We start from the raw sequence: 27,192 nt of genomic DNA, 5'->3' as shown, positions 1-27,192 counted from the left end.
CCACTTTCACGGCAGAGGTGCCGGCTCTCATTGGCAAACGGGCATCCGTGCTCAGGAGCATCATCGCACCGGGCCTGGCGTTGAGCTTGTTGGCGGCCGCCGGAGCGGGTCCAGCCTGAGCCGGTTGCTGTGGGGTTGCGACCACAGGGGAGTTGCGCTCGCTGCGCCGTCCAACTCCTGATCGCCCGCGGCCACCCGCACTTGCAGCTCTCACCACTTACCACTCACTCTCACGCTCACTTCCAACCTTCACTCGGCTCGGCGGCAACACTCTCTGCTCTGGACATAGCGACACTCTCTCTCACAACTACTCGCAGCAAGACAAGCCCTGATACGGTCATCTGAGGCCTGTCGACTCGCCCTTCTCGGCACAACCCGATGTCCTAGACTGGTCGCTCATTCGTAAATTCCAGTCCCGTCTTACTGGCATCCCAGCCTTCCACCCAACTCCCGCCGGGCAATACAAGCGACAGCAGAAGCCATCGTCTCCAAGCTCCTTTTGGCGCATATCTCCCTTGTGCACAACGGCTTCTCGCCACGGTCCAGAAAGCGCAGGGGATTTGCCCACAACCAAACACCTTTTCCGGCAGGCGGATACAGGACAGCTGGTGCATTCTGTTGAATTATAGGGAGCCGTCTGCGAAGGTCCTCGGGGGAATTGGAGCTTGCACAATTGGCTCACCATGCCTCCTCTGGCGGGTGCGAAGAAGCAGTCCTTAACATTGGCGCAAGTGTCACAATATGACGACCTTCTGACCGATGCGCTCGTTGACCATGTATGTGCCGCAGGAAGGGGTGGCGCAGCGTTTCGGGCAGGAAAATACTGATGATGGCCACTTTCACAGGTTTATTACTGGACGACGATTCCAAAGAATCGACCATCGTATCACGCAACTCGAGGTGTCACCGAGGAGGAGATTGCCAAGATCGTACAGACTCATCTGATTGTAGAGCCCAATGTCGAAGTAGCCGAGGCCAAGCTTCTGCAGACTGCAGGGTTGCGCAAGTTCGTCAACGGCCTCAAGACGCCAAAAGAGAAGGACGACTTCCGCCGTCATCTCCGCCGATATATGCAGATATATCTCCCAGATTGCCCCTTCGAAGTCAGTACAACCAATCGATACACAATCGTCACCCAGGAGGCTGCCGTGACAGCTCGCCAGTTCATCAAGAAGGGTCAAGCCGTCAAATACCTTTCAGGCATCCAGGTTCTAATCACACCAGAGGAGGAACAAGAATTGTCGCACAGGAAAAAGGACTTCAGCATTGTCGTTAGTTCAAGGAGCAAGTGCGCAAGCATCTTTATGGGACCGGCTCGCTTCGCCAACCACGACTGCGGTGCCAATGCGCGCTTGATGATCACAAGTCAAGCATGCATTGAGATTCTCGCTGTACGAAATATCGAGGTTGGAGACGAGATCACGGTCACCTACGGCGAAAACTATTTCGGCGAAGACAACTGCGAGTGCCTCTGTCAGACCTGCGAAGATAATCTGGCAAATGGCTGGCGACAATCTGATGGTACGGGTCCCGTGAAGAAGAGCATCGAAAACAACCCCCTGGAGGGCTATTCTCTACGCCACAGGCGACGAGGGGACAGCTGTGCGTCGGAGTCACGTACACCGTCGCTCGGGCCCGAAATCCGACCTCGGATTCGCAAGTCTCGCTCGAAGCTGCTTCGGGCCGATTCCAGTAATCTATCTGCGGTCAACTCGCCCGCTGATGATCCCACCGGCGAGAAACGCAAGCGAGAAGACGAGTCATTGAGAACGCCACCAATCACGCCTGCAAAGAGATTAAAGCCTCTGAAGTATGAAGTGTCAACGCTCGTGTTGTCGCAATCCTTGCCAAGGCAAAGCAGTGAGGTCGAGTCTGTCGCCCGAGCAAGTTCATCCTCCAGAGCAGGAAGTGCCGATGCGGTCTTGACCGACGTCACGACGCCCGAGGCTGAAGATCACCCTCACAGCCCATATGTGGCGAAGCGTCTCAACCCTATGTCGATCGAAAATCTGACAAACACCACAGTGATGCACTCCATCGAGACTTCACAGATCAGAACCTCGGACATCGGGCCAGCAGGCGGGCTCGAAACTGAGCAGAGCGTCGTAACCACAATATCCGATGATGTACACCTGCCCGCGACACCCCCGTCATCTCTGCCTGTCGAGTCCCCCCTATCACCCGCTACAACCGAGTCGCCTGTGAAGGAGGCCACACGTGGACGGGGTCGGCCGCCCTCTCGAAAGCGCGCCCTGTCTTCTACACAGACTTCAGAGGAAGCGCCTGCGATGTCGCCTGAGACCAAGCGCCGCACACCCGGCGACTACACGCTTACTCCAGTGCTTCTCTCCGAGCCCAACACGGCTTGGATTCATTGCATGAACTGCAGCGAGGCGTTTGTACAATACAACGCATATTATACGCGGAGCTCATGTCCCCGCTGTGAACGCCACTCCAAACTTTATGGCTACATGTGGCCGAAAACTGAACCTGAAGGAAAGCACGACAAGGAAGAGCGTATTCTCGATCACCGGACTGTTCATCGCTTTTTAGACCGCCAGGGAGAGGCTCGCGTGCGAGGCAGGCAATTGCCAGTAATGGAGACGGGATCCTCGAACAGCACGACCAAAACCACAAGAGCCGCATCCATTGCTGGTGTCGGGCGCGTCAAGAGTACGAACGCGAGGTCAAGCAGCATCGCAGCCATAAGACGAAGCCGCAGTGGTCGTGTCATCAGCGCACCACGCTTCTCAGATGAGTTATGATGACTGTGACACGATTAAGTAGCGTTCTGGAGCCCAGTTTGGAATTTGTGGAAGCCGGTGTTAGAGTGAGGAGTCGATTTGTACATATTCATGGTAGTTGAGCGAAGATCACGGGTGTGAAAGGGGAGTTCAGGGGCATGAATATATATTATACATTTTTTTCTTTCACAATGCTAGATGGGCTGGTCAAGCGACGTGTCACTATTCCCCACTTGTGATTTCTGTGAAGATCTTCTTGATGATACACAACAAAAGGAAGAAAGAAAACGAAAAAGAAAACACAGAGGAAAGGAACTTTGCTATATCGAAGCCACCGGATCCTGTTCTCACTTGCAAAAGACGAAACGAATTCATTTCCAAGACAGCAGTTATCTTATTCCTATCGAAGCCATTGCTACAAGGCTATATTCAACCACGGCCCACTCAGAGTAGGTGACCCCGGGGGAAGGAGAAGAAGATATCTGGACTGCCCTGGCCCTTGAAGAGGAAAAAAGCCTGACTGCCTTGCTTCCCCTCTTTCGGCCCCGTTTGATGTCGAAGACAAAGAGAAAAAGTTGCATTGACAGTACAGGCTTCCTCCTCGTCTCTATATGTAAAAGGAATGTCATGAAATCATAAAAAGCATTTGCTCCGTGAGTATGTGTCCAGGGATATGATGATCCTCGAGATCCAGTCCCGAACCTTGCTCCAAAAAAAAACGCCCTTTCCCTCTCTCTGTGTGTGCCTCTAAGATGTATTGTGTTACAAGTGGTTGCATCAGCGATGTCCGTGCTGAGCCGCTTTGGGTTCACTCATTGGAGCTTGAGCGGATATACGCGTTGTAGCGGCGGGCGACGGCGTCGCGCTTCTCCTCGGCGCGCTTCTTGAGGCGGTACTCGATGGCACGCTTGCGGGCGGCAGGGGACTGGGTGAAGGCCGCGGAGCCACCGAAGGGGCCGGCGGGGGTGTTGTTGCGCAGGCGGACGATGCAGACGTTGCTGGCACCACCGACGGTTCCGTCGCAGGTCATGCCGGCGGGCATCTGGATCTCGACGGGGAAGTCGGTGTTGGTGGCGAGAGAGAGGCCGGCGACGAAGCCGGGGACGTTCTGGACGACGGTGGCCTTCTGGAAGGCGGACATGGTAGTACCACCAGAGGTGCCGTCAACCATGGCCTCCAGGGGGCCGGCTCCATCCTGGTTGATCTGGCGGTAGGTGACGGTGACCTTGCCGTCATCCGAGGCGGTAGGGAGACCGTTGGTCGCACCTTGGCCAGCAGTGGCAGCCACGCTGGTCTCGCTGGCGGTCGAAGTCTTCTGGCCAGCGGCGTTGCCGCCACGGCCACCGCCACCGATGCCGCCGAGAAGACCACCCAGGAGGTTGCCGAGCTGGCGGCGGTTGTTGTTGGTGCGGCCGCCACGAGAAGCACTGCCAATGTTGGAGGGGATGTTGTCCTCGACACCGGGAGCGCCTTCAGCGCCGTTGTTGGTAGGAGCAGCAACGCCGCTCATGAAGTTGGCGATCATGACACTGGCGTCGACGGGACCATTGCCCTGGGTGCGGCCGAGAGGACCGCACTGGCCAGACTGAATCTCACGGTCACGGATGATGGAGGTGTCGGCCTGGGAGCCACAGCCGTTGCTGGAGCAGTCACGAGGAGTGCCATCGGCAACTTGAGAAGGCGGTTGTTAGCTTATGAACTGAATCATGTTTGCAGTCATTGCGGGCCGGCTACTCACCACTGAGACCAGGCATGGTGACTCCATTGGCGCCCTTGATGTTGACAACAAGGCCGTGGGAGGAGACGACAGAGAAGAGGCCGAAGGCGGCAATGGCAACGGAGGCAGGGTTGGAGTACATCTTGAATGTGAGTTTGAGGAGATAAGGCACTGCCTGTTGGGATATATTATGGTAAAGGGAAAAAGAAGTGGGTATGAGTGATCAGATAGAAGTCGAAAAAAGAGATCAGGAGGCCACCGGGGCGAAGAAGTGAAGAAAGAGAAGCGGGAAGAACGGAGAACTGGCTGAGGTCTGGAGATGGAGATGCTGATGCTGATGATGGGAGAGATAGGTGAACTTGGCGTGGTGGGCGACTTGGTTATATACGCAATGTAGTCGTGATGGACTTGCCCGGCTGCCAGCGCTCTGCGGGAGGTTGTCCGCATCATGGGAGGCGGCCTCCTCTGTTTCCCGGTCAAGTCTCTACATTGTCCACTTTGGGCACAACGTTGCGAAGCAGCGACGGGAGGCACTGCCACAGTCGCTGCGCTTCGCCGGGAGCCCTGAGGGCATCGTGCGGCGCCAAGGAGGCGAGGTTGGAGGCTTGCAGAGGGCAAAGGGAGCAGCTGACAGGCCGCGGCGAGGCTGGGAGGTGATTCGACTGATCTACGAAACAAGCAACAAAACGTCAGGCTCCTGGGGGCGGTGGCCAATCGCTCGCCGTGGACGAGGCCAGCCAGGCGGCGATTGGCAGAGCGAGGCAAAGGGCCCCTGGCTCTGGGGCTTCGGCCTGTGCCGTTGCAGCTGTGCGCTTTGGCCCAGCGGGCTGCTGATGGTGAAACCTGGAGATGGTGCTCCTGAGGCCCAGAATGGCAGAGAGTGGCAGCTGCCGGCAAGCTTGAAGTTAGCGTACTTTTACTTAGCGTCCTGACTAAGGTACGTCCTGAGTTTAGTGTTGGCAGAGTTGAGCCTCATCAGTCAGCTCCGCAGATGCTTGCTGGCCTGGGGAGGGAAGGTGCGGGTCCCCGTGCGTGCCTCCCGCCACCTTCCCTGCAGCCAAACCCCCAACCCACCGCTTCGAAACAGCAAAGCAACTGCTGCCACCATCAACATTTGATCCGCCATCCGCGGGGCCTCGGCAGATCTGCAAGCAAAAAGCAAGTCGGCTCCTCCTCTCAAGGCTCGCGTCTCTTGTCGAAACGGGCTAACCGCCAAACATCTGCTCGACGACCATCACCAAAATGGTCTGCTTGCCGCATGCGGGCACAGTCACGATAGGTAGATCGCCCAGAGTGTCGCACCTTTGCTCCTGAAGCTGCCGACGTCAAACACAAGCCTCACCAGCAGCCGCCGCCACCGCCCAACACCAAAAGCAACAACGGCCCGCGAGTCACGGGCAGGCGACACGAGAGAGGCTTTGGTCGCCTGGCCGCCACACAATGCTGTGTTCTATTCCTGAGGTTGCATTCGGAAGATATCAAACGTGCAGCGGGCATTCTGGCAGGTCTCAGCACCCCTGCTCCCTGGCACCCGTGTGGCCCCTGGCCCCTGGGAATTGCCCAATGGGGCAATCCTGCAGGCATGCTCTGGGGTCTCGTGTGCGACTGCGCCGACAGGCATAACTTAACGTTATTCACCTATTCACCCACGGCCCACACATCTCCACTCCTTCGACGCTCCTTCCTGGCCCCGTTCCCACCCTCAACTGAAACCAGGCCCAGACAAGGGCCCTTTTGTGCCGCAACCACACCATCACCACCACTTCACCAAACATCCCCAATACCACCTCTGCCAGCCTGCAAAGGATCCCTCGTCACCAGCTGCACCACCTGCATCCCTCTGCCAACACAGCTCCCTCGGTTCAACCAGCAACAGCCTCGGAACATCTCTACGTCACAAACACCCATACAATGCACACTAGGCGACCTCATTACGGCACTAACAATTGACCTGAGTGATTCTACTAGTACATTTACACTACGGCCAAACAATGAGCTGATGCCGTCTTCTCTTGTTCAATACCGCATCATCAGCCACATTTGTTTACAACCTTACTTCAACTTGTAAATCTACAGTGTTCCTGCCCTAGTATCAACACTCACACATTCCTCATCTTGAAATCACCAATGACATCATGGACCTAAAACACATGGCCCGCATGCTGGGCTTGCTGCCACTACACTTGGCGTGCCTTGCCGGTGACACTGAGGAGGCCGTCAAGATCATAGCGGTTACGGGTCCGAAAAATGACGTAAACGTGCAAGTGATTCCCAAGTTTGCACAGCCTCTCAACGAGACATCATGGCCAAGGCATGAGACTCCGCTCATGCTAGCTGCCATGATGGGCCATTTCAGCACTGTCGAAATGCTTCTGTTCCACGGGGCAAGACCTGTACAAAGGGATAAAGATGGTTTCACAGCCGGTCATTTTTACGCCGAAGAAGAAGCCTCACGTAAGCATCGTACCTTCTATCTTACAAAGAGCCTTGCGGCAGAACACAGAGATGCGAGAAATTCAAGAATAGCCATCAGAAGAAGCCTGCTTTCGGGCAACAGGCCAAGTCTACACCCAATTCTCTTGGCGAAGCAGGGCCGCAAGATTGTGGCCCTCGAGGTTGTGGATGGAGTTGTCGTAGATGCCTTCATACCCAAGGACAAAACAATAGGCTGTCTCCGAGCAGCTGGTGATCCTACCATCTTACTATTCGCCTGGAGCGGCTATCGCCCCAAACCCCCAGGTGCAGACGATCGCTTTGTGGATGGCAGGGCAATGTCTACTGTAGCACTCAAGCAGATACAATACCTTCTACCGCGAAAATTGGAGTTTGCCTTTGAAAAATCAAAATGCGATAATGGTGGGTACACGCCTCTGCCTGAGCATTTTGGCCGCGCGAATTCCTCGCATACAGAGGTGGTGTTAGCCACCGCATACATTCTGCAGCTGACCAGCCAAGTATGCCCGAATGAAGATATGCTCCTCAGGGATAAGTTGGCAGCTTTAAGTAAAGCAAAGATTGGCGATGCGAAGCGCTCGATTACTATCTTTTTGAATGACCAACCATGCAGGTCGTGCGACCGGTACCTTGCAGCACTTGGAAGTCTCACCGGGGTTATCTTCCATGTGGAAGGTAATGTCGGATGCGCCCAGATCCGACGGAAGGAAAACAAACATCGCAAGCATACGGATATACCATACGAATTGTGGTATGACGATGAGGGCGAAATTGAAGACGTCCAGAATGTCGAGAACGTTAATGACAGTTTTCGCGTCAAGCCTCCTTTCACGGAGCCTAAAGACGGCGGACCTTCGTTGCCGCAGCAGGTTCAACAACCGCGCAACAAATCCCCTGGACAGCAGGCGCTCCAGCAAGACCCTTCAATTCAGCGCCTGTTAGACTCGAGAATTGACGAGCCCATGGACGAGGACGAGTCTTATGACTCGGATCAAACAATGAGGGAGGATCCCAGCTCCACACAGCAAAATCGCTCTACACAGGCGTCAAAGGAATATCACGATGACTTGACCCAACCGGTGCCAACTCACAGTCCACTCCAGATGGACAATAACAGCCCCTTCTCAGTGATCGGCCGGTCGCCGTCCAATCCTTTCGAAGTCCTTGATGACTCTAACGAAGATCACGGCTTACTTCGTGCCAGGCCTGAGAAGTTTGTACTCGCGCGCAGGTCTGTACCACGAAGACGCTCGCCATCGCCCTTCCAGACACCGTCCCGAATACCTCGCGACTCTCGCCCATTCGCCGGAGATTCTGAGGAAGGATCCGAAGGAGATGACGAAGCAGAAGCCCTGGTGCGTGTATCAAGGCTGGCTGTTCGTGAGGCTGACATAGCACCCTTTGGTCCCAGATCAAAGCAGAAGAAGCTGGATGATCGTGACTCTTCCACGGCCAGCTGGAGACCTTCGCGCCCGTGGCCAAAGCTGGGAGCTCGACCCGCGACACGGGGAGGAAAGCCAGACGAGGATGCACCGCCCGGTACAGCGTCGGCAGGGTTCAACCAAGAGGGCCAGGAAGGCTGCGGCCGCGAAGAAAACCATCAAGGAGGCCCGCGCGAGAGTGGCCAAGAGGACCGCGCGGAAGCGTGGCGAGCCGAACGTTGAGCCGCCTACGAAGACTTTTGGTAACGCACTCGAGTCCTTCTGGTACACGAAGCAGACCTAGACTGTTGTCACCGCATATGCGTCGCGCGATGATCGATCCTGCACTAGAAGTTTCATGGGCGGTTCCTGCGTTCTACGGACATTAAGTAACGAGTGTCTCGCTTCATTACCGATGACCAGTGGGCGCCGTCTTGTTACCAACATCACATCCACGAGAGTGGGATCAATATGACGCACACTTGAGACGTAGGTTGCCTTGAGGAGCGAAGAGTTACTGCAAGAACCAAGCACAGATCCGTCGCCTGAATGAGGCCTGGCCGGTGTATCGTGATGACGAACAAGACTATGCGACTTCCCGCAGGAGAGCAGTCGTATATCGCGGTCAGTAATTCGGTACATTGTCACCATGGTTCGACGAATGAGACAAGCTTAGTGACAGAACGGACGATGGTGGAACCAGAGAGCCCAGGAAAAATATTGCAAAAGTCCAAACCCTGGGAGTTCACAGGAATCTATGAATAATGGGGTGAGATTGAGCTAAATCACAAATAATAAAACTTGGTAATGCACGCCTTCGCGACTACGTGAGACCATCTCGAGGTTTGGCCCAAGCAGCCATCTGTGAAACATGCTAATGGTTTTGTTCTCTTACATGAATTTTCTGGTGAGATTGTGCACAGCCGGATACCCGTAGTCATAATTGACTTTCATTATGATGTCTGTTTCCTGGGTCTGACCCTTGACGTTCTTTCATTCAGTTTTTATTTTTTATTTATTTTGGCAGAGACACAGCGTCACCAACGACGCCGTCCATGTCATACCTCATGAGATCATAAGTCAAGCAGGCTCAGTAGTGACTTTACCGAGAAAGAGGCAAGAGGGAAGCAAGAAAGAACTCGTTAGTGCTGACCACGACGACGAGCCTGTCACTATGTTGGTCGAGAGAAACGGCGGACAGCTCCCCTCAGCAGCCGACGAGCAGGCAAGGCACTTTGGTTGGTAAGACAAGTGGAGCCAAAAAGCTCTTCCGTTTGGGGATGGAATCGCCAGTGACAAGAGGAGCACGACAGCGAAGACCGCACTTCACAGAGGACCAATATCATGAGGGTGAAACGTTTTGTTGGTTCAGGTAAAATCTTGACCGTCATCAGAGTCAGTCATGATAATGCAAAGGCGCCAGTGGGTATTGTTCTCCCTTTCCAGGAGGCCCAACCCGCACTGGTCATCCTCTGTGAAATTCCATTTTTGGTTTCAGAAAACGCCGATTTCCCTATGCTTCCCAAAAAAGAACAACAAAAGTCGTAAAACCCCCGGTTACGTTTTTTGTGTGTGTGTCATGATTCCGAGTGCCTAAAGCCCCTTGCCCAAACTGATTTTTCTTTTCATTTCTAGTTGGGTATCAAAAGATTTACTCGTCATCCTCCTCCTCCTCCTCGGCCTCAGCGGTGGTCTGGGCAATACCTGTGGAGCGGGGTGTCAGCATTTATCTGGGTCGCAGTGAATTTGCATGTGTGGTTTCAAGTTGAACGTACGGTCCAAATCACGCTGGCCGGACTGGGTGATGCGGCGGCCACCCTTCTCCTCGTCCTGCTCAAGGACGCCAATCTTCTCGAGGGACTGCATGACCTTGCGGTCGACGGAGCCGGAGGCGTCGACGTGGTGCGAGGGGCGGACACCACGGTTCTTGGCAGTGCCGTGGACCTTGCGGAGGCGGCCGACACCGACAGTCTTGCGCATGTAGACGTGACGGGCGACGGCGGCGGCGCGGACGTAGTACCAGTCAATGTCCTGGGGAGGGAGCTCGCGGGAGGGACCGGTCTTGACGGTATCGACCCAGCCGGGGATGGGGAGCTTGCCCTGACGCTTCAGGAAAGCGGCATAGGCGTTGATGAACTTCTGCGCCTATATTGGGGGGAAAGAAAAGACCATAATCAGCAAATATTCCGTCGTCAGAGGTCTTTCGACCCCCTCGCGCCTGCTCCTTTCTTGTATTATGGCCTTGTATGTGTTCCCTCTTTCTCTCATGTCTTGATCAACTCTCTCGCGTTCCCACCTCGTCGGAATCTGCGTGTTTGGCTTGTGCGACACCGAGCATTTACAGTCGACAGTATCTGCTTTGTTCAAGGTGTCGTGGTCGCAAAGGGACGCTTCCGGGTCGATTGAGGAACGTTCGAGGTGTCGAGACATGGATCGAGACCGAGTCCGTGTGTGCGCGCACCGCGATCCATGAGGATGCAAGGCGCGCAATCACTTCTCTCAGCTCATGGTGGAGTATTCTTTTCCTTCTGATCCTCCTCTTCTTGTAATAGTCGGCAGCAGCGGCGCGAGGTCGTCTTTTCAGGGCGCCGAGAGCGTGTGGTAACCTACATCAACATCGCGAACGGTGACACCTCCAGCCATTTTTGCGGTTGTGGATTGACGTGTGGGAATGGTTTGTCGTGGACTGGGAATCTTGCTGTGATCACGGTTGGGCGGGCGGGCTTCGAGGCTGGCAGACTGTCCAAGCTCGAAAATGGAATGGGGTTCGACAATCCAAGGCGAAATTTCTCGTGTGGCCGCTCGAGTGAGAAGAGTGGGGCGCGCAAGCGATTTGGGTTGGGGCTCGAACAATTTTTTGTGCGCTGCTGCATGCACTTAATTGTGGCTAAGGTGGCTCTGTTTGCAAGTGTGGCTGGTGCCAGCACCTAGTTTCGGACACCGCACTCTGGCACAACCATCACGTCTTATGGTGTCCTGAACTCACAAGGATCATGGTCGTCAGTTATGTCGTACACTTTGCCACGACCGCATGATATCCAAACACCATCAAGCATGTTCTTTAGGGATGGGCAGCACGAAATTGAGTTGAGATTATGCTATTAAGCTCTGTCTCGACATATTAAACTCTTACCCCAGCTCGTCACCATTTCTTGTACCAATTTTCCTTTGGGTCATTCAGGCATTCGCCCACAGTGACGACTTTGTATCCAGTCTCTTTGGCGCGCTTGAGGATATGCGGGATCAGCACCGATGCAGTATACTCCTTGATATCGTGATCAAGAACAATGAACCCAGTCTGACTTTTGCTGTCGAACTGTGAGTCGAACAGCTCCACCGACGTCTTGCATCCTTCCTCGGAGTCGCAGTACATCCAGTCCGTCGTGTCAATGTTCCAATTGACGACGTGATACCCCAAATCTCCCATGTCCTTCAGACAGCCAGACTCGCCCCCACAGGTGCCGTACGGCGGGCGCATATAAGTCGGCGCCTTGCCGCCGAGGTCGAGCACCTTGGCCAGGGCCTCCTTGTTGAGGTTCATCTGCTCGGCCCTGGCGTCCGTGCCGATCGCGTCGAGGTCCTCGTGCCGCCACGTGTGGCTCGCGATCTGGTGGCCGGCCTTCAGTGCAGCTCTGACTATCTTGGCGCACCGGTCGTCCGTGATGGGGCACATGTTGTTGCCCGTGACGAAGAATGTGGCTTTGAAGCCGTCCTTCGCGTACTTGGCAAATTCGTCTAGCACCCGCTGCGTGTACTCGGATGGCCCGTCGTCGAGGGTGACGGCGATTTGCTTCTTGTTGGCACAATCCTCAATGAGCGTGCCGTAAGCTACTTCGCTGTCTGCACGTCGGCTATCATGATGTCAGCGTGCTTACGTGTAGCCATGGAGGATGTGCGGTGGCCCGAGCCTGTAACACTTACATCTGACGAGAGGTGTCCGGTCGAACCGTGTCAAGAGAAGACTCTTGCGAACCGCTGACTGGCCATCTCGGCGTACGAGCCCAAGCACTCTCAAGGCTCAAGGCCGCCAATAAGGTCAGATGTATCTTCATTGTCAAGATGCCGGCGAATTCGCAACGTGCGCAAACACCTGTGCGTAGATGTCCTGTGCGTCCCCGGGTGCAGACTGGTTGTCATATAATCGAGCCAGACAACCATGGACCGAGGTCGCGCCAGACAGGTCCGGCATCTGCTGTAAGAGATCTAAGGAATCTGTGCATCTGAGCCGTGGTTGAGCTTGGTCTGTCAGGAGCAAGAGGACTACTGACAACAGAATGACAAACCTTATACCTGATCCAGAAAATGACACGCCGCGGTGACGGGACCTGCTCCCTGCAGTACAACGACACGCCGTCACAATGTATTGTGCAGCAAAGGTCAAGCATCGCCCAATCACGGGCTTTCCAACATCAGAGAAGTCACTAAAGCGTCGAACATTCCTCTTTGAACCAATACGGATTGAGTGCCTACCCGCAGAAGCTCTCAAGGTTAATGTCTTATCAGTCTGCACGGTCGTTGCGGCTGGAGGTGCACGTCAATGGTGCGTGGTCGAGAAGCTACAAAATGCATACATACTTCGTGTAGATAGACCGACCGAAGTCTATCTACTGTTTTAGACGCCAGTCTTACCATGAGTTGCTTGTTTTTTTATGCTCGTCATTTCGCTGACACGGCACTCCGTTGCCCACCGTTCTGTGGGGATGGCTGGGCCGGCTCCGGAGCATGGCAGCTTAGACTTGGAATACGTAGCAGGTCAAGAGGATGATGAACTGGAATTTCATGGTTTGGCTCCCAATTTGAGTCTCTGACTTGCGCGCATGTACCATAGTTGAAAGGGAGATACACGCAGCAGGGCAGGCAAGCATGCAAGCCGTCCTAGCCGTGGACCGGCAGGACCCTGCATCACCACGTCCGCTGCAATGGTCCACCCGGGGCCGGGCATGTCTCAGGTGACGAGGACCAAGAGCAAGACGGCCTCAACCTCGTGTTCTTGTTTCTCGGGAGGGAACAACTCTCGAAACTCTCATCTCCAATAGTCTCACTACACTGCAGACACTGTCAGAACCTACCTCTTCCAACTATCTGTCCGCGCGAGCGCAGACACAATGGCGGCATCCTCAGGCACGCCGCCCCTCAATGCCGTCTACTACCCCAGCTGGCGGATCTACAAGGGCATCGCCCCATCACACCTGCAGCTCGACTACATCAACCGGGTCTACTATGCCTTTATCCTCGCCAACGAGGACGGCACCCTGCGCTCCCTCGACACGCATGCTGACCACGCCATCGCCGTCGACGGCGCGAGCGGGTGCATCACGGCCACCGCGCGGCTCAAGCACATCTCCCCGCTGGGCCACGGCCTCCAGATCCTCGCCTCCATCGGCGGCGGGTCCGGCAGCGCGCCGTTCCCAGCGCTAGCCGCGAGCCCCGCGGCCCGCGAGACTTTTGCCCGCGAGTGCAGGCACTTTGTCGACGCGCACGGCTTCGACGGCGTCGACATCGACTGGGAGCACCCGCAGGACAGCGCCGCGGGCGCCGACTACATCGCTCTGCTGGCCACCCTGCGCCAGCACCTGCCCGCCCCACGGTACCTGCTCACCACCGCGCTGCCCGTGGGCCAGTGGGTGCTCCGGCACATTGACCTCCGCGCCGCCGCGGGCTTGCTGGACAGCTTGAACTTGATGGCGTACGACTTTACTGGGTCCTGGACAGAGGTGTGCGGGCATCAGGCGCAGCTGCTCGCCCCCGGCGCGGGAGCGATGGAGGACTGCCACCCTGTGCTGAGGAAGTCCGCGCACGAGGGCGTCGAGTATGTCGTGTCCCGCGGGTTTCCTAGGGACAAGATCGTCCTGGGCGTGCCGGCCTATGCGAGGAGCTTTGCTGGTGCGAGGGGCGCCGGGCAGCCGTTTGGGGGCGCGGAGGAGATGGACTATGTTGATCTGCCGAGGGAGTGGATACACCACGCGCAGATCGACCAGAGGACAGGCGCCGCGTGGTATGTTGATGATGACGGCAATGGCGGCGGCAAGGGGTTTGTGAGCTTTGATGTGCCAGAGACAGTCAGGCAGAAAGGTGCGTACGCGAGGACGCTTGGCCTGGGCGGGCTGTTCTACTGGACGGGCGCTGGTGATATCAACGGCCCTGAGAGTTTGGTCAAGGCTGGATATGAAGGTTTGAGACGGTGAGTCGTGAGTTGAACTTGAGCGGTGGTAGGGCCCATTCTCTGATCTGTCTACCTTACAAGTGTCTCCTCGCACACACATCACTATCCCGGTGGCGAAGCAGTAGCTGGGAACGAGTGATTAAAACTGATTTGATTATGAAAATTTCATACCGCGCCATCTTCTGATCAGAATGTCTTGTCATTGCATGAAGAACCACTTAATTTTCAGACATGCAGGTGCTTACTTGAGGATGGGGATCGTCGTCTGGTCAGAGTGCTTGATGTATTTGGCAAGTTCTGGGGAATGTATTTTTAGTTCCGAGACCCCACAGCTCTGTGAAATCCTTCCTTGGTCAGCCTCCGCTGCCGGACCTGCATGTTCTCGGCTGCGGCTGACAGGGGAAGATCTAGCACGATCGCACAGCGCAGGAACATCGCTATTCTGGGACCAATTGGCTCCATACGAAAGAGGCCCCTTTTTGTCTTGGGGCTGTCGTGATCTCGAGACTGGTCAATGGGTGGTCCTCGGCTGAAATCCCATTCCAGCATGCACAGGTAAACATTTACCTCCATCCATGGACGTCAACGAGAAAGACTCGCCATTGAGCGTGACCGCCAACATTGCAGGCATTCTGACATTCCTCGTCGCCATCGTTGCGGCGGTCTACGCCCGTCTTACGTACCTGCGCAACAGCGATCAGGAGTACTTCCGGGTCAAAACGTCGTTGTCGTGGTACAAGACGGAGTCGACATGGCTCTCCGAGCTTGTCAGGGCATCGGCGCCGCTAATGCGCCCGGCACGCTCGCCCTCGGCCTTCTCAGGGCGGAGTGCCTTCGAGGGGAGCCGAGATGAGGACGCCGATACGGAATGCGGCGAGTCTCATAACAATCGACAAAGCAATGACGACGACGAGAAGAATGCAGAGTTCCAGCACAACACATACCGCGGCCAAGAAGATCCAGCTCGGCGAGCTCAACACGAAATGTATACATTTGTAATGGACGACCTCATCAAACTCGAGCAGCGTCTACTGGATCTGGTCGAAGAGACGGAAGTTAGAGCTGCCCAGGGAAATGTACCGCAACTTAGCGAGGACCAGCGAAGGGACTGGACGCTCGTGCCGAGCGGTTGGGGCTTCACCACTTCTGTTGCGCTGGCCTGGCTTCCGGTGCGCAGTAAAGCCCTAGACCTCGTGAGGCAGCGTGATGCGTTGACAGCACGGGTGTCTTTCACACAAATGAGCATGATAGCCTCGTAAGTCCTCGAAGCCTGAGGTGCCTTATGCAAGGTCGTTCGAACAAAGCAAAATACTTGTCACTTTGGCTGACTTTGCTGTCCCTGAACAGGCGCATAAGCGATCTTGAGCATCGCAGTGCAACTCGTGATGCCGTCGTGGACAGAACACTCAAGAAACTTGAGGCCATCATCCACCATCAGAGTGGTGAGATCCACAGACTGGAGGACAAGCTGTACCGTATCATGCATAGGCATCGGGTAGAGCAGGAGGACGACCCTCAGCCTTGACTATGATCATCACGAGATCAACGCCGAGAGTACGGCGACGCTTTGACTGGTGCGAGCATATTTCGCTGTGGCCGACAGCAGAGCACCGCCTCGATGTTATCCCTGTCAGTCCTTCTGGCTTCCTGGAAATGGCCTCATCTATTTCGGGGCGTCGAAATTGTAGCCTCCTTGCCAGAAAAAGGCTCCGGTGCAGGCCAGCGACGCGACTGCCACTGGCAGGTCGAGCTCAATGACAGCCCAAACCCAGAGACATCCCAGTGGTGGCGATCGCTTGAGAACAAATAAGTATCCGTACTCGTTGGTAATGTGTACCAAGTGGCAGCTTGAGGCGACGCTCGTGGCGAAGAATATGGCTTGTCGCAGCGGTTCTTGAAATCGACGAGGAAGACCAGGAATCCAGTCGGGAGCGGATGCGTGAGGATGGAGCACGTAAAAGAATAACAAGAAGACTATAGACACCCGGAGCGTGTCAGCGAAGCACAACATGGGGACTTCCTCGGGAAGACATACTGAAAACAATCTTGGCCGATCTCATAATGACATGGTACCACGAAAAGTCCATGGCATATTGCTTGTGAACCAGCACGTCGAGAGTAAAATGCAGCATGGTCAGGCTGACGCTCCAAAGGACAGCTTCCATAAGCCTATCGGCCGAAGTTGGCACTGCATCGCCCACGCCACCATCGGCGTCGTCGCCGTCGCTGTCCGAATCGCTTCTATCTGCGCCTCGTGCGAGCTTGGCCTGTCGCTTGTCGGCTTGGGCAAAGAGATTGCGTTCCTGGGCAATGTCGAGCAGGGTCTTGCCCGTTGGACCGGACTTGTCTGGCTGCGCGAGCTTGTAGTTTGGGTTGGCTGCCTTCTTCTCCTTGCGCGTGACAACCATGTTGACTTGTCGATCGTGGTGGCGGCGGTCACGCTTGCGTTGCGTCTAGCTGGTGTTCGCGAAATCAGGTCGTCAGCTTCTCAGGGTGCTTGATGCTTGCTGGCTGCCAGGGACCACACCCGTGGCGTGGGAAGGTGCGGAACGGCCCCGGCACGGGAGGCCCACCCTCTCTCTACGCGTCCACTTCCGCAGCCGCAGAAACAACGACAAGCTCCATGGGATGCCACGCTTAAAATCACCGTCGCGCCATGTCATCGTTGCCAATGCAGGATTCATCCTGCATTAATGAAAACATGAAATGCACAAGAACCAAGATTTCGGCCGGACTGTGGTGGTCTTGCAGATGTACACATCATTGCACTTATTCGCATACTTTCAATTCGTGTCATATTTTCTGCCACAAGTTTATCCAACCCTTTCCGGGTCATCACGAACTCCAACCTTGATCCAAGACGGCCTTTAATGATTTCAGTTTCCCGCGCCGATCCTGAGCCCCTCAGGTGCGTTGCTTGAGCCACGAGTTGGAGCTCTCCAACTGGACCCCTGCCGATTTCCTACCCCACACTCGGTCGTCACAAGCTTGTCCCGTCACAACTCAATCGGAAGCTCCAACTACCATAGTAAGTCGCTCTCAACAACGTGTCGACCTCCGTCGACTGCAGCTGGCTGCTGCTTGCTTTGGTCAGAGTATAGCAAACTGTTGCGAGCTTCTCTTAGCTCATTGAGTGGCATTGACGCCCATTCGCTGCCGACAAGCACAGCTCGATCCCCTCCCCTTGCCGACTACTACACAGGTGCACGGCCATGCTGGTCGTCGTCCTGCTCAGCGTCCTCACAGTAGGGCTTCCCTTGCTCTACACATATATCGCGACCTCCTATGTCAAGAGCGTCTTCCCCGTCCTGCGCAACAAGAGGATATGCCTGCTCATCGCCCACCCCGATGACGAGGCCATGTTCTTCGCGCCGACAGTCCTCGCCCTGACTCGGCCGGAGACGGGCAACCACGTCAAGATCCTCTGTCTCAGCACTGGCGACGCCGACGGGCTGGGCGAGACACGCAAGAAGGAGCTTGTTAAGAGCGGCCTGCTTCTCGGCCTGCGGGACGAGAGCGACGTCTTTGTCATTGACGACCCGTAAGTATTTTGTTTGCGGCAGAAGAACCTACATGAGCTCTCCGGATTTGCTAGTCGAGTTTGGAATCTAACTTCCTCGTCCACACTACAGAAACAACTTCCCGGATTCAATGACAACTACCTGGAACGCCGACGCCATCGCAACACTACTCCAGTCCATCTTCGTTCCGTCCCTCTCCTCCGACTCCCCGAGCACCGAGACCACAGCGACAGTTGATGTGATACTTACCTTCGACAAGGGGGGCGTGTCCTCCCACCCAAACCACATCTCACTGTACCACGGCGCCCGAGCCTTCGTCGCCTCTCTCACAGCGGGACATCAGTCCGCGGGGAGCAGCAGTGGCACCACCGCCTCCCCCGTCGATGTATACACCCTGACTTCCGTCCCGATGCTTCGCAAATATGCCAGCTTTTTGGATATCTTTTACACTCTAGCGTCTGCTGCATCGCCCAGGACCGACAAGGATGGCAAGCCGCGGACGTTGATAAGCGCGAGTTCTTTGTGGTCCTCGGGGAATAGCCGCATCGGCAGCAGTGAAGCTCATGCTGCGGACCCGCCATCGTACGGCACGGCGAGAAACGCCATGACGCAAGCGCACAAGTCGCAGATGGTGTGGTTCCGCTGGGGCTGGATCGGTCTGAGCCGGTACATGGTGGTGAACGATCTGAAGCTGGAGACTATTGCGCGGCGGTGATGATGTAAGGGGGGCCAAGGACGGGATATACCAGGTGGAACTACTCAGAGACTGGCTGAGACATGCTTGCGGGTAGGAAGCGCTTGCATGTCGTCCTCGCGGTCCTCGATGTTTGACAAAGAAATCTAGTAGCTGCATTCAGTAGTCTGATCTGCAGGGTCTGGTGTGTGGCTGTCTGACGCTTTTCTCACGTCAAGTACAAGGGAATCGTGAACGACGTGTAGAGTCTTCTGTGATATTGGTCAATCATACATGAAAATCAGCGTCCTAACGTTCTTGATAATTATTCTACGTTTAAAGTCTTGAAGAGTTTAGCTCTGAAGATGTACCTCGATGTCTACCTCTTGCCTTTTGAACTACTTGAAGGCAAATGTTTCAAGAACGGATCATTTCTCATGTATATTTTAGGCTGCTCAAATTTGGGGAAATAGCCCTCTAGATCTGAAAAAGAGTTGTTCTCCCTCAAGGGCCTATTCTGCTCCTCCTATACTGATCGGGCACCGATGTAGAGGATACTCCTTGACAAACTGCTGCACGCGAGAAAGTTCAAACAGTAATCAAACATGTGGTTCGATAGAGTCTTCAATGCCTCTAATCCGCTACGAAGGAAATGTACGCTTGCCGCTCACGTTTGGGAGTCACTATGATTTTGAGCCCATGAACGCGAATATTTCTGAGAAAAACTACCTTTCGTCGCAGCAGGCTACTCGTCGTCATTCACGGCGGTTTCCACGACGCCCCGCGCCCTTCGTGACGTTTGCCGCTGCACCGCCGCAAATGCGCCTGTCATGCGGAAAGAAGGGCGTACGTCTCGGAGTAGCCTCTGTGCCTTGAGCTTCGTCGACCATTGACCTTCTAGCGAGCGCCGCGATAGCATGAGCAACTTCCTCCGTGTGACTGCCTTTACCTTCGCGCTGTCCTGGCGTTGTCCTCTGTACGCGATATCGAGCGTCCTGTGGCCCACGAGAACGTGCTGGAGAAGCTCGGTCGCCGGGTCGACGAGGAATAAATGACCGGTAGCAGTGCGATATGATGCCGGATTGGGGACGAATTCTCGAAACTTCTGAATGAAGTTAGGAATGAAGCGCTCCGTCAAGTCATTGTCGATCCGAGGCAAGGGCCGAAATTTGGTGAGGAACTTTCGGCACAGTTTGTAGATTTGATACCACTGCGACTGTTTTTGAAATCGGGCACACTCATACCGGTGGATGGTAGAATTCGATAGTGCACCGTCGCGCAGGCTCTGTGTGTATTCGAGCCCAAGGTGTTTGTACTCCTCACATGTGACTCTGTACAAAGCAAGGGCAGCCTCCATGAAGGCATACGCATCCCCTCGGCGGCCACGTCCCAAATATGCCTGAGCCATGATTATCAGTTGCTGGAAGTCTGGCTCCTTCATTGGGTCGCTTGCGCGCAGTTTTTGCCAGATGATATCAATAGCATGCGAAGTGGGTATCTTGCTCTCAAGGCCAGCAATTGTCCACATTGTCGATTGCGGTCGACTCGACATGATGTGCGTCCATTCCAAGAGATCTGTCCAGACCCTTGTTGGTATTGTGATGTCGTGCTCTCGTGCTATCTTTTCCACAAGCTGCAACGCAACGGTGATCTCACCATTGGACCCAAAGGCTTCGACGATGGCATCCATCAGTCTCTCGGTAGGCCGCAGTACCTGTCGCGGTTGCTCAGTTGGGATATGCTTTTTGGATGGTCTTCCCTTGGCTTTCTTTGCAAGCACTTCTTCTTCTATCTGAGGAGAGTTAGGCCATAATATCGGGTGGTCGATGCTGAGGCCATAAACGTCCATAAGAATGTCCTGTGTAATGGTCCGCAACGCACCAGCACGGCCAAAGGCAGTGATGAACGCACATGTCAGGTCTTCAGTCAGATAACCCCTATAATTCACTTGTCGCCACAGCTTGGTCGCAGGACCGACCTTCCGCATGGTCCTCATTTGATGCTCAATGTGATTGACGGCCTTGTTGGCACCAAGCAGCCCTTGGCTGAGTGCAGATTTGTACCTGAGTCGGTCGAGCTTGCGGACTCTGGTTGCCGAGAGTAAGAGGCGAGATCGATGGAGGTTGCGCGGCACGACCACTCTCTGCGTCTTGTTCCAGCCATTATATAGCGGCTCTGTCAGGAATTTCGCCCGAACAAACTCGGTGTAAGTGGCTGCATTGCGACTTTGCTGTATTCGTGCCGTAGCCATGCTGTTCCAGATCTGTCTGGCAGTAGATGTCTCGGCTGCTGCACCAGCACATCGTAGGAGACAGTGTATTTCATCGTTGTTGAGTTTATACCCTCCCATCCGCAATGCTTCAGCAAGTAGCAGGAGCCGGTCAAGGAGTCTCGAGTAGAGCTTGCGTACCCCCCACTCATCCACTGTTCCTTCCAGGTTCAGTCGCAAATGCATTCCACGGGATATATGGACGCCTGCTGTTGGGTCGTACGTATTGGAGAGAATGAATGGGTCCAAGACCTGGAACACCTGAGTGAAAAAGGGTCGTGGCAAAGTGTCAATGCCGGCTTTCAAGTCCGTTGGGTGGAGCTCCACGACTTGGCGAAGGTATATCAACGCTTTGCGTACGTCCTGCTGCTGGATCGCGTCAACCAACTTCCGGAATGACGAGTTGAGCCCATCCATCAGCTGGGTGACCGGAACGGTCCCACTTGTGCCGGTCTCATTGCCATTGCTCCATGTTCTGCGAGGGAGCAAATCGTCGCTATAGTGGCTCTCTAAGTGCTGTAGAAACGATCTGCCGTCAAGAGACACCTGGGCATCCTGTGTTGCTGTTGATGCTGGTCTGCGCTGGACAAACCAGTGTGGAGCTGCACTGATGCCTCGGCTTGTCACGAATGAGTAAAGAGCACAGGCACGGGCAGTCGACGAGGGTGTCCATGGTGGTCGCGATCGCAAGAGTCGGTGCCCACAGGTGTCCACTGATAAGAGCACAGGCCCGCTCATGTTATAAGAGTGGACAGGCAGGTGGTCTATCGTCGAAGCACGCGATAGTTGCTGTCAGAGTGTAAGGTGGGGAATTTGAGCAGGACGATGCTGGCTCGGGAGGCCAGGTACGACACCCTCCACAGTCGCAGGCGCAAACGTTCGTTGTCCAGGAGAGTGCGGGAGCAACTTGTGCCGGGTAGGCACCAGCGACAAGTAGCCCTAGGCCGCAGTGTCTTCTGGTAGCAGTGTGGGGCTGTCTGCACTCGGCCCAGCATCACCATCAAGACGCCCGTAGCGTGTCAATTCTCCTGTTGCTTCTCTGCCGCATCTCCAGATACGCTCCTGCAATCGTAGCAAGAGTTTCTCGCACGTCAAAAACATGGCCGATGTCAGCGAAGGACCCGCAGGCGGCTCTGTATCAGAGCCGCTCGATCTTGTCCGGTTGCTGCTGGATGAGGTTGTCTTCGTAAAGCTGCGTGGCGACAGGGAACTGAAAGGACGGTTACACGTACGTACAGTGTCATGCGGTTGCTTCGCATACACAAGCGACTGATTAGCGAGCAGGCTTACGACAGTCACATGAACCTCGTTCTTGGTGACGTGGTTGAGACCATTTACTTGGTCGAGGAGGACGGCGACGAGGAAGAGATCAGGGTAAAGCCAGGCCATCTTCCATCAATGTGGCTTCGGAGCTAACGAAAAGCACAGACGAAGACCAAGAAGTCCGAGATGCTGTTTGTTCGAGGTAAGTGTCCAGACTAAGAGGAAGCAAAGCGCTCGCTGACTTTGGTAATAGGCGATAGTGTAGTGCTCGTGTCACCAGACTCTCCGGAATTATCGTGAGGCGGAAAGACATCGTTGGGTAAACGACAAAGAAGATGCCACTGAGTCTGCGCCGAATCAAGAGCACAGGCGATCTTGAGCACTGCTGGACTCGGCAGACTGGAAGCTAGATTCTACCAGGGCCTTGAGCCTCGTATTTCCGAGTCTTCTCTGCACGACCACGGGTTCTATTACGTGGCTGGCGAGGCTTCACGAAAGCTCTGTATTGAGCAAGAGACAGTCACAGAAGTCAAGCAAGGCAGACTCGAGCTGGCCACTCCGAAATCAAAATCCGAGGGCTGTCAAGAGTGCCATCCTTCCGCTCAGCGTGATGATTATCAGCATTTCTAGCAGCATCATAATGAGAGATGCAACTGGCAAGCCTAAATCATCCGACGGCCTTGATATTTGTGATGATGACTGCATTCATTTGGGTGAGAAAGGTCTATCCAAGAACAATCTGCGCATGAGCGAACCGACAGGGCTGGGGGACAAGAAAGACATGGGAACAAAAACGCTGTAATTGTTCACCAAACGGCGAGCGCAGTCTTGACCCTCATTGAGAGGAATTAACAGGCAGTGTTTGTAGGCATTATCGCCATTATCTTGCGCGGATAATTCGTGACCTGGGTGGTGTGTTCTTGAGATGCACAAAACGTCCCGAGGTCGTTGGAATCGCCTTCATGCATGCTTAATGCCGGACGCACTTGATTCATCAATCACGCCGTGCCTTCATGTCACCTGTTCTCGCGCCCAAAGTGATTACCCCACTCCCCGCAGCGGCTCTTTGCAGAGGGCCCTGTCGCGTCCCACAAGCACACTGACGCGACTTCACCATCAACCACCATTCCATGCGCCTTCTTAGCGAGGACACCCTACCATCATCAACAGGAGGCTGTTATATCGCACTTGCGTGGCACATCTTCCGAAAATGTTCTTCAGAACGCGACACCGCACACAGCGCTGCTAATAACTATTCGAGGCTGCATCATCCATGGCTCCCGTGCAAAACACATTCTCAGTCGTGCCCAACTATCCTTCGGCCAACAATCGCAACGATGACGACCCTACTGCCCGGCCCAGCAGGCCGGCGATGACCACCAAGCAAGCCAAAAAGGCATACCAAAAGGCGAATCGAGGTCCCAAATTATCCAAAGCAGAAATTCGACGACAGGAGCTGCTCGAGCAAGATCGCATTCGGAAGGAGGCTGAGAAGGAGAGAAACCAGGCCAGGGCACGGTTGGCACGAGATCGCAAGAGGGAGAAGGAGGAGAACGAGCGCGCAGAGAAGAAGAAGAAAGGTCTTCCGCTAGTCAGTGTACGGCCATCTCAAGACACGATTGCTCGGTTCGTTCGTGGCTTCAGTGCGCCTAGGCAAGCCGGCAATCTTTCGACAAAGACTACCCCAGCTCAGTCGCCAGCATGCTCACCAGACGGGTCGCCAACTCGGGAGCCAGCGAAGTCTTCAGCACAAGCACCAGCCTGTCATCGTACTGCATCTTCAGGCCATGCTCCAGCTCCGTCACCTTCCCAACGGCCCACTCCCTGCATAAGACAGTCCCAAGATCAGGCGCCAATTCGTTCACCACCTCGGCCTCACACCACAGCAGTCGGTCCGCCAGCAGAGAAACCTCCCACTGAGAGATGTGCAGGGTTGATTTATTTTCAGGAGAGCTCTGATGCAGCTTGTGCTCAGGCGCGTGCGTTGGATAAGCATGTTGTGGACGAACAAAATGAGCCATCCTTGAAACGGCGACGTCTGAGTTCTCAACACGAGCCGAGCAGAACGATGGAATGCCAGGCCGAAATATCATGTGTACCGTCATCGAGATGTAGTATCTCACCACCCGCTGTTGTGACTACCTCGCCACAGCAAGCAGAAACGGCTCGCGGGCCAATCCAAACAACTTTGCCTCACGCGTCCCTCGAAGTCGTGGCAATGACATTGAGTCAGGAGCTTGATGATATTGCCGATATTCTCACCGCCGATTACTTGAACGATTCCTTCAGCTCATTTCTCGCATCGCCTCAAGCAGCAGAAACATGCAGTACGATTCCTCCAAACAAGCCTGTATGCTCGACGACAAGTCCATCAATACCAGACCAGCCTGGGGCCAATATTGATATCGTGCGCGTCAACAGTGGAGAGAGTGCTGGCATCGTCGGCAAGGAATCAACCGAAACTCAGCCACATGTAGACACTAGTCAAAACCATGACAGGGCAAGTAGCGAGCACCCTGCGTCATGCGCACCGTCACAGTCCTGGCGTCGCGCCAACATGAGTACTAGTCCCTCCTTGGCACCTCAAAGACGCCGCAATGCTCTGCAGCTTGACGCGAAGTCATCGGAGAGTCTCCGTGATGAAAATGGGAGGCCCTGTCCACCACCCGATCAGAAGTTGATGGCACCGCCACCAATCCCGTTGAAGTGCTCAAGCCGGAAAGCCCCTGTTCTCGGTTCGCGATATACGTCAGTTCATGCCAGTCCGAAACTCACTGCCTCGACATCACAAGCGACAAGTCTCGTAGTGGAGGGGTCAGCTGTACAAGAATTGGCGCCACCGCCAAGCACACAGGCTTTTGTTTTCGATCACTTTGCGGATCTGTTCCCAACCCCATCTCAGGAATTGCATGAAGTCTATCATGGAGCAGCCGCTTTTGAGCGAAGTTCTTTTTCTAGACACCCGCAACATTGGAGTACGGGAAATTCGCAGGCTAGATTACCATCATCTGCTAAGCTGAGCGTATCTTCGTCTTCGAGCCAGGCTCTAGCCAGCGAACAATCACGCGGGCTGAACAAGAAATCTGTCAAAGATTCATGCGCGAAACAGCCCTCGGCAGGCTTCAACGACCCAGCGAGTACGCCCGATTTCGACTTCCCGTTTCTTTCGACACAAGACGTTAGTCTCTCGTTCGAGGACATTGAAGAGCTCGAAACGCCTGTTCGTTCTCGAGTATCAATGACCACTGGCAGGCCACCGCTTGAAACCTTCAAGCCTGCAAAAGAAGCCAAGTTGCTTGCTCGTACAGGCAATAACTCAGCGCAGAAGATGTCGAGTAGACCCCTCCGCAACGTGGAGCAAAACGCGTCTCGCCCAGCTACCTCAAGAAGTGTGCCGAGATCCTCATTTGATTTTAAGAGTCGGCGCACCTCTGCAAATCCGCCTGATCATTCTCCACCAAAACCAGTCAGCCAAGGCCACAAGAAGAGCACACCACTTGCGCCGCAAGAACAGAGCCAACCCGTAGTCTCACTTGCAGACAATAGCAACTGTCCGCCACGACCGCGACTAATCAAGGCTGATCAAGCAGTCCAAGCACAAGCTATGGCTAGTACCTGGCGTAGCGAGGGACAGTCCGCCAAGGCTCACAATGACAATCTCGTGCCCGAGTCAATACCGTCGGTAACAGAGCCCTTGGCCACTCGCGAGCCATTCTTCACGTCAAGCTGTAGACAGCCACTCTACAAGTACGCAATCGAGCGCAATAAAACTAGTGCATGGGCCTCTCGGGATTCGGACCGCCAATCAGAGACAGCGCTGGACCTGTTGCAACAATTGGAGAATGCACGCTTCGCAAACTTGTTGCAGGAAACGGAACCGTGTAGCCAGAAACCAGGGAACACGCAAGGGCGCAACCTAGATGTGAGCAATAAGCAGCAAGCCACTGAAACATACCACGAAACGCGGCACAATGAAGACAATCGCAGCCAATCTGCGCGTAGTGCACTAGATGCACGATCGGCCGTTCGGCAACGGTCACCACGACCGACCACGAATAGAGCGCCCGAGCCATCTGAGAAGCCAGCACGACTTTTGAGCTCTTATGAGAAGATGATAGCCGAATTGGATAAGGCTAATAAGGAGAATATGGACCCCTCACGACTTAAGGACGATGAAACTCGGCCCGGTGGCTCGCAGGAAACTGATTACGGAGACCTGGGCTGGGATGACGAGATGCTTGCATTTGATATAGATAACTAACCAATGATACCCCATATGTACACCTGTACTGCCCGCGCAATCACTCCGCCTGTGTAAAACTGAACAACGAATATCGAGGCCAGCGACCTAGTGCAAAGGAAAACCAAGGTTCAAGCCACAAATCCAAGCTTCAGCTCGCAGCCGAGCTGTCACAATCTCTGCACGACCATTCCCTTCCCTTCCCAAGAGACTTAGCAGGCAGTCCCTGGAGCCAGCTGAGATACCGAAAGCTCAATGACGCCGTGACATTAGATCTTGTGCATTTCTTCCTGATTGGGATCTATATCTTTGTTCGTGGCTGCACTCTCAGTACGATCCCGTTGCAACCCCGTGGATTTCGTATGTGGCGTATGGCTTGTTGGACTTGTCCTGTGCGGCTAAACTTTATTCTGAGCCGCAGCTGAGCGTTAAACCCCATGACCCTGATGACCATGGCGTTGTGTCCAAGAGCTTGCCATTGTCTCCATGTTGCGCCTTGTCGAGCTGACTGAGTGACATAATCCTTCATGAGAGACTTCCAAAGTTGGCACTTGCAGCCACCTTGATCTGAATGCATCAACATGCCAAAGGGTGGGACGGGGTAGACACAAATCAAGACTAGGACAACCATATCGGTTCGCCTTCTGGGCAGAACATCCCAAAAGGTTTCCTTGGAAAACCTGATTATTAGGGCAAGGCAGTGACGATGGTACAAAGATAAGTGCGC

At 54.7% G+C, this 27,192-nt stretch overlaps 12 protein-coding genes across 12 annotated transcripts; 7 read left to right on the top strand and 5 right to left on the bottom strand.

The window, feature by feature from the left end:
* Nucleotides 1-184: 184 nt before the first annotated feature.
* B0I36DRAFT_22517 (uncharacterized protein) lies at nt 185-2,854 on the top strand. The gene is made up of 2 exons (XM_046149063.1): nt 185-776; nt 846-2,854. The coding sequence occupies exons 1-2, from the start codon at nt 684-686 to the stop codon at nt 2,763-2,765; spliced, it is 2,013 nt and encodes a 670-aa protein (XP_046019416.1). The 5' UTR covers nt 185-683; the 3' UTR covers nt 2,766-2,854.
* Nucleotides 2,855-3,552: 698 nt separating this feature from the next.
* On the bottom strand, nt 3,553-4,603 carry B0I36DRAFT_344971 (uncharacterized protein; the record flags this gene model as incomplete). The annotated part of the gene is made up of 2 exons (XM_046156313.1): nt 3,553-4,415; nt 4,483-4,603. 2 exons carry the CDS (start codon nt 4,601-4,603, stop codon nt 3,553-3,555), a joined length of 984 nt encoding a protein of 327 aa, XP_046019415.1.
* Nucleotides 4,604-6,596: 1,993 nt separating this feature from the next.
* Nucleotides 6,597-8,579, top strand: B0I36DRAFT_344970 (uncharacterized protein; the record flags this gene model as incomplete). Its single annotated transcript, XM_046156312.1, has 1 exon — nt 6,597-8,579. One exon carries the CDS (start codon nt 6,597-6,599, stop codon nt 8,577-8,579), a length of 1,983 nt encoding a protein of 660 aa, XP_046019414.1.
* A 1,102-nt stretch (nt 8,580-9,681) lies between these two features.
* B0I36DRAFT_312665 (40s ribosomal protein S19e) lies at nt 9,682-11,134 on the bottom strand. Its single transcript, XM_046152533.1, has 3 exons — nt 10,947-11,134; nt 10,112-10,481; nt 9,682-10,040 (listed from the first exon to the last, which is right to left on the bottom strand). The coding sequence occupies exons 1-3, from the start codon at nt 10,977-10,979 to the stop codon at nt 9,988-9,990; spliced, it is 456 nt and encodes a 151-aa protein (XP_046019413.1). The 5' UTR covers nt 10,980-11,134; the 3' UTR covers nt 9,682-9,987.
* Nucleotides 11,135-11,478: 344 nt separating this feature from the next.
* Nucleotides 11,479-12,388, bottom strand: B0I36DRAFT_344968 (uncharacterized protein; the record flags this gene model as incomplete). Its single annotated transcript, XM_046156311.1, has 2 exons — nt 11,479-12,187; nt 12,258-12,388. The coding sequence occupies 2 exons, from the start codon at nt 12,386-12,388 to the stop codon at nt 11,479-11,481; spliced, it is 840 nt and encodes a 279-aa protein (XP_046019412.1).
* Nucleotides 12,389-13,441: 1,053 nt separating this feature from the next.
* Nucleotides 13,442-14,521, top strand: B0I36DRAFT_371595 (glycoside hydrolase superfamily; the record flags this gene model as incomplete). The annotated part of the gene is made up of 1 exon (XM_046160025.1): nt 13,442-14,521. The coding sequence occupies one exon, from the start codon at nt 13,442-13,444 to the stop codon at nt 14,519-14,521; it is 1,080 nt and encodes a 359-aa protein (XP_046019411.1).
* A 553-nt stretch (nt 14,522-15,074) lies between these two features.
* Nucleotides 15,075-16,024, top strand: B0I36DRAFT_233192 (uncharacterized protein; the record flags this gene model as incomplete). The annotated part of the gene is made up of 3 exons (XM_046149216.1): nt 15,075-15,327; nt 15,472-15,754; nt 15,847-16,024. The coding sequence occupies 3 exons, from the start codon at nt 15,075-15,077 to the stop codon at nt 16,022-16,024; spliced, it is 714 nt and encodes a 237-aa protein (XP_046019410.1).
* Nucleotides 16,025-16,162: 138 nt separating this feature from the next.
* On the bottom strand, nt 16,163-16,907 carry B0I36DRAFT_344966 (uncharacterized protein; the record flags this gene model as incomplete). Its single annotated transcript, XM_046156310.1, has 2 exons — nt 16,163-16,473; nt 16,535-16,907. The coding sequence occupies 2 exons, from the start codon at nt 16,905-16,907 to the stop codon at nt 16,163-16,165; spliced, it is 684 nt and encodes a 227-aa protein (XP_046019409.1).
* Nucleotides 16,908-17,711: 804 nt separating this feature from the next.
* B0I36DRAFT_358527 (putative deacetylase LmbE-like domain-containing protein) lies at nt 17,712-18,735 on the top strand (the record flags this gene model as incomplete). Its single annotated transcript, XM_046157982.1, has 2 exons — nt 17,712-18,040; nt 18,132-18,735. 2 exons carry the CDS (start codon nt 17,712-17,714, stop codon nt 18,733-18,735), a joined length of 933 nt encoding a protein of 310 aa, XP_046019408.1.
* A 261-nt stretch (nt 18,736-18,996) lies between these two features.
* B0I36DRAFT_22466 (uncharacterized protein) lies at nt 18,997-21,754 on the bottom strand. Its single transcript, XM_046149057.1, has one exon. It carries the CDS (start codon nt 21,698-21,700, stop codon nt 19,439-19,441), a length of 2,262 nt encoding a protein of 753 aa, XP_046019407.1. The 5' UTR covers nt 21,701-21,754; the 3' UTR covers nt 18,997-19,438.
* Nucleotides 21,755-22,061: 307 nt separating this feature from the next.
* B0I36DRAFT_358525 (uncharacterized protein) lies at nt 22,062-22,525 on the top strand (the record flags this gene model as incomplete). The annotated part of the gene is made up of 4 exons (XM_046157981.1): nt 22,062-22,190; nt 22,247-22,336; nt 22,391-22,427; nt 22,479-22,525. 4 exons carry the CDS (start codon nt 22,062-22,064, stop codon nt 22,523-22,525), a joined length of 303 nt encoding a protein of 100 aa, XP_046019406.1.
* Nucleotides 22,526-23,498: 973 nt separating this feature from the next.
* B0I36DRAFT_344962 (uncharacterized protein) lies at nt 23,499-26,486 on the top strand (the record flags this gene model as incomplete). The annotated part of the gene is made up of 1 exon (XM_046156309.1): nt 23,499-26,486. The coding sequence occupies one exon, from the start codon at nt 23,499-23,501 to the stop codon at nt 26,484-26,486; it is 2,988 nt and encodes a 995-aa protein (XP_046019405.1).
* Between the last annotated feature and the right edge of the window lie 706 nt (nt 26,487-27,192).

The sequence above is a fragment of the Microdochium trichocladiopsis genome, assembly GCF_020744255.1.
Source record: "Microdochium trichocladiopsis strain MPI-CAGE-CH-0230 chromosome Unknown B0I36scaffold_1, whole genome shotgun sequence".
NCBI lineage: Eukaryota > Fungi > Ascomycota > Sordariomycetes > Xylariales > Microdochiaceae > Microdochium > Microdochium trichocladiopsis.
This window is presented reverse-complemented; position numbering and strand designations above follow the sequence as displayed.

Coding starts and splice junctions, on each gene's coding strand:
- B0I36DRAFT_312665 (XM_046152533.1), bottom strand. CDS start 10,979: ATGGCTGGAGGTGTCACCGTTCGCGATGTTGAT. Junction 10,482..10,946: donor TCACCGTTCGCGATGTTGAT/GTAGGTTACCAC, acceptor CCCCCAATATAG/GCGCAGAAGTTCATCAACGC. Junction 10,041..10,111: donor CGGCCAGCGTGATTTGGACC/GTACGTTCAACT, acceptor CCCGCTCCACAG/GTATTGCCCAGACCACCGCT.
- B0I36DRAFT_22466 (XM_046149057.1), bottom strand. CDS start 21,700: ATGAGCGGGCCTGTGCTCTTATCAGTGGACACCTGTGGGCACCGACTC.
- B0I36DRAFT_22517 (XM_046149063.1), top strand. CDS start 684: ATGCCTCCTCTGGCGGGTGCGAAGAAGCAGTCCTTAACATTGGCGCAA. Junction 777..845: donor CCGATGCGCTCGTTGACCAT/GTATGTGCCGCA, acceptor CCACTTTCACAG/GTTTATTACTGGACGACGAT.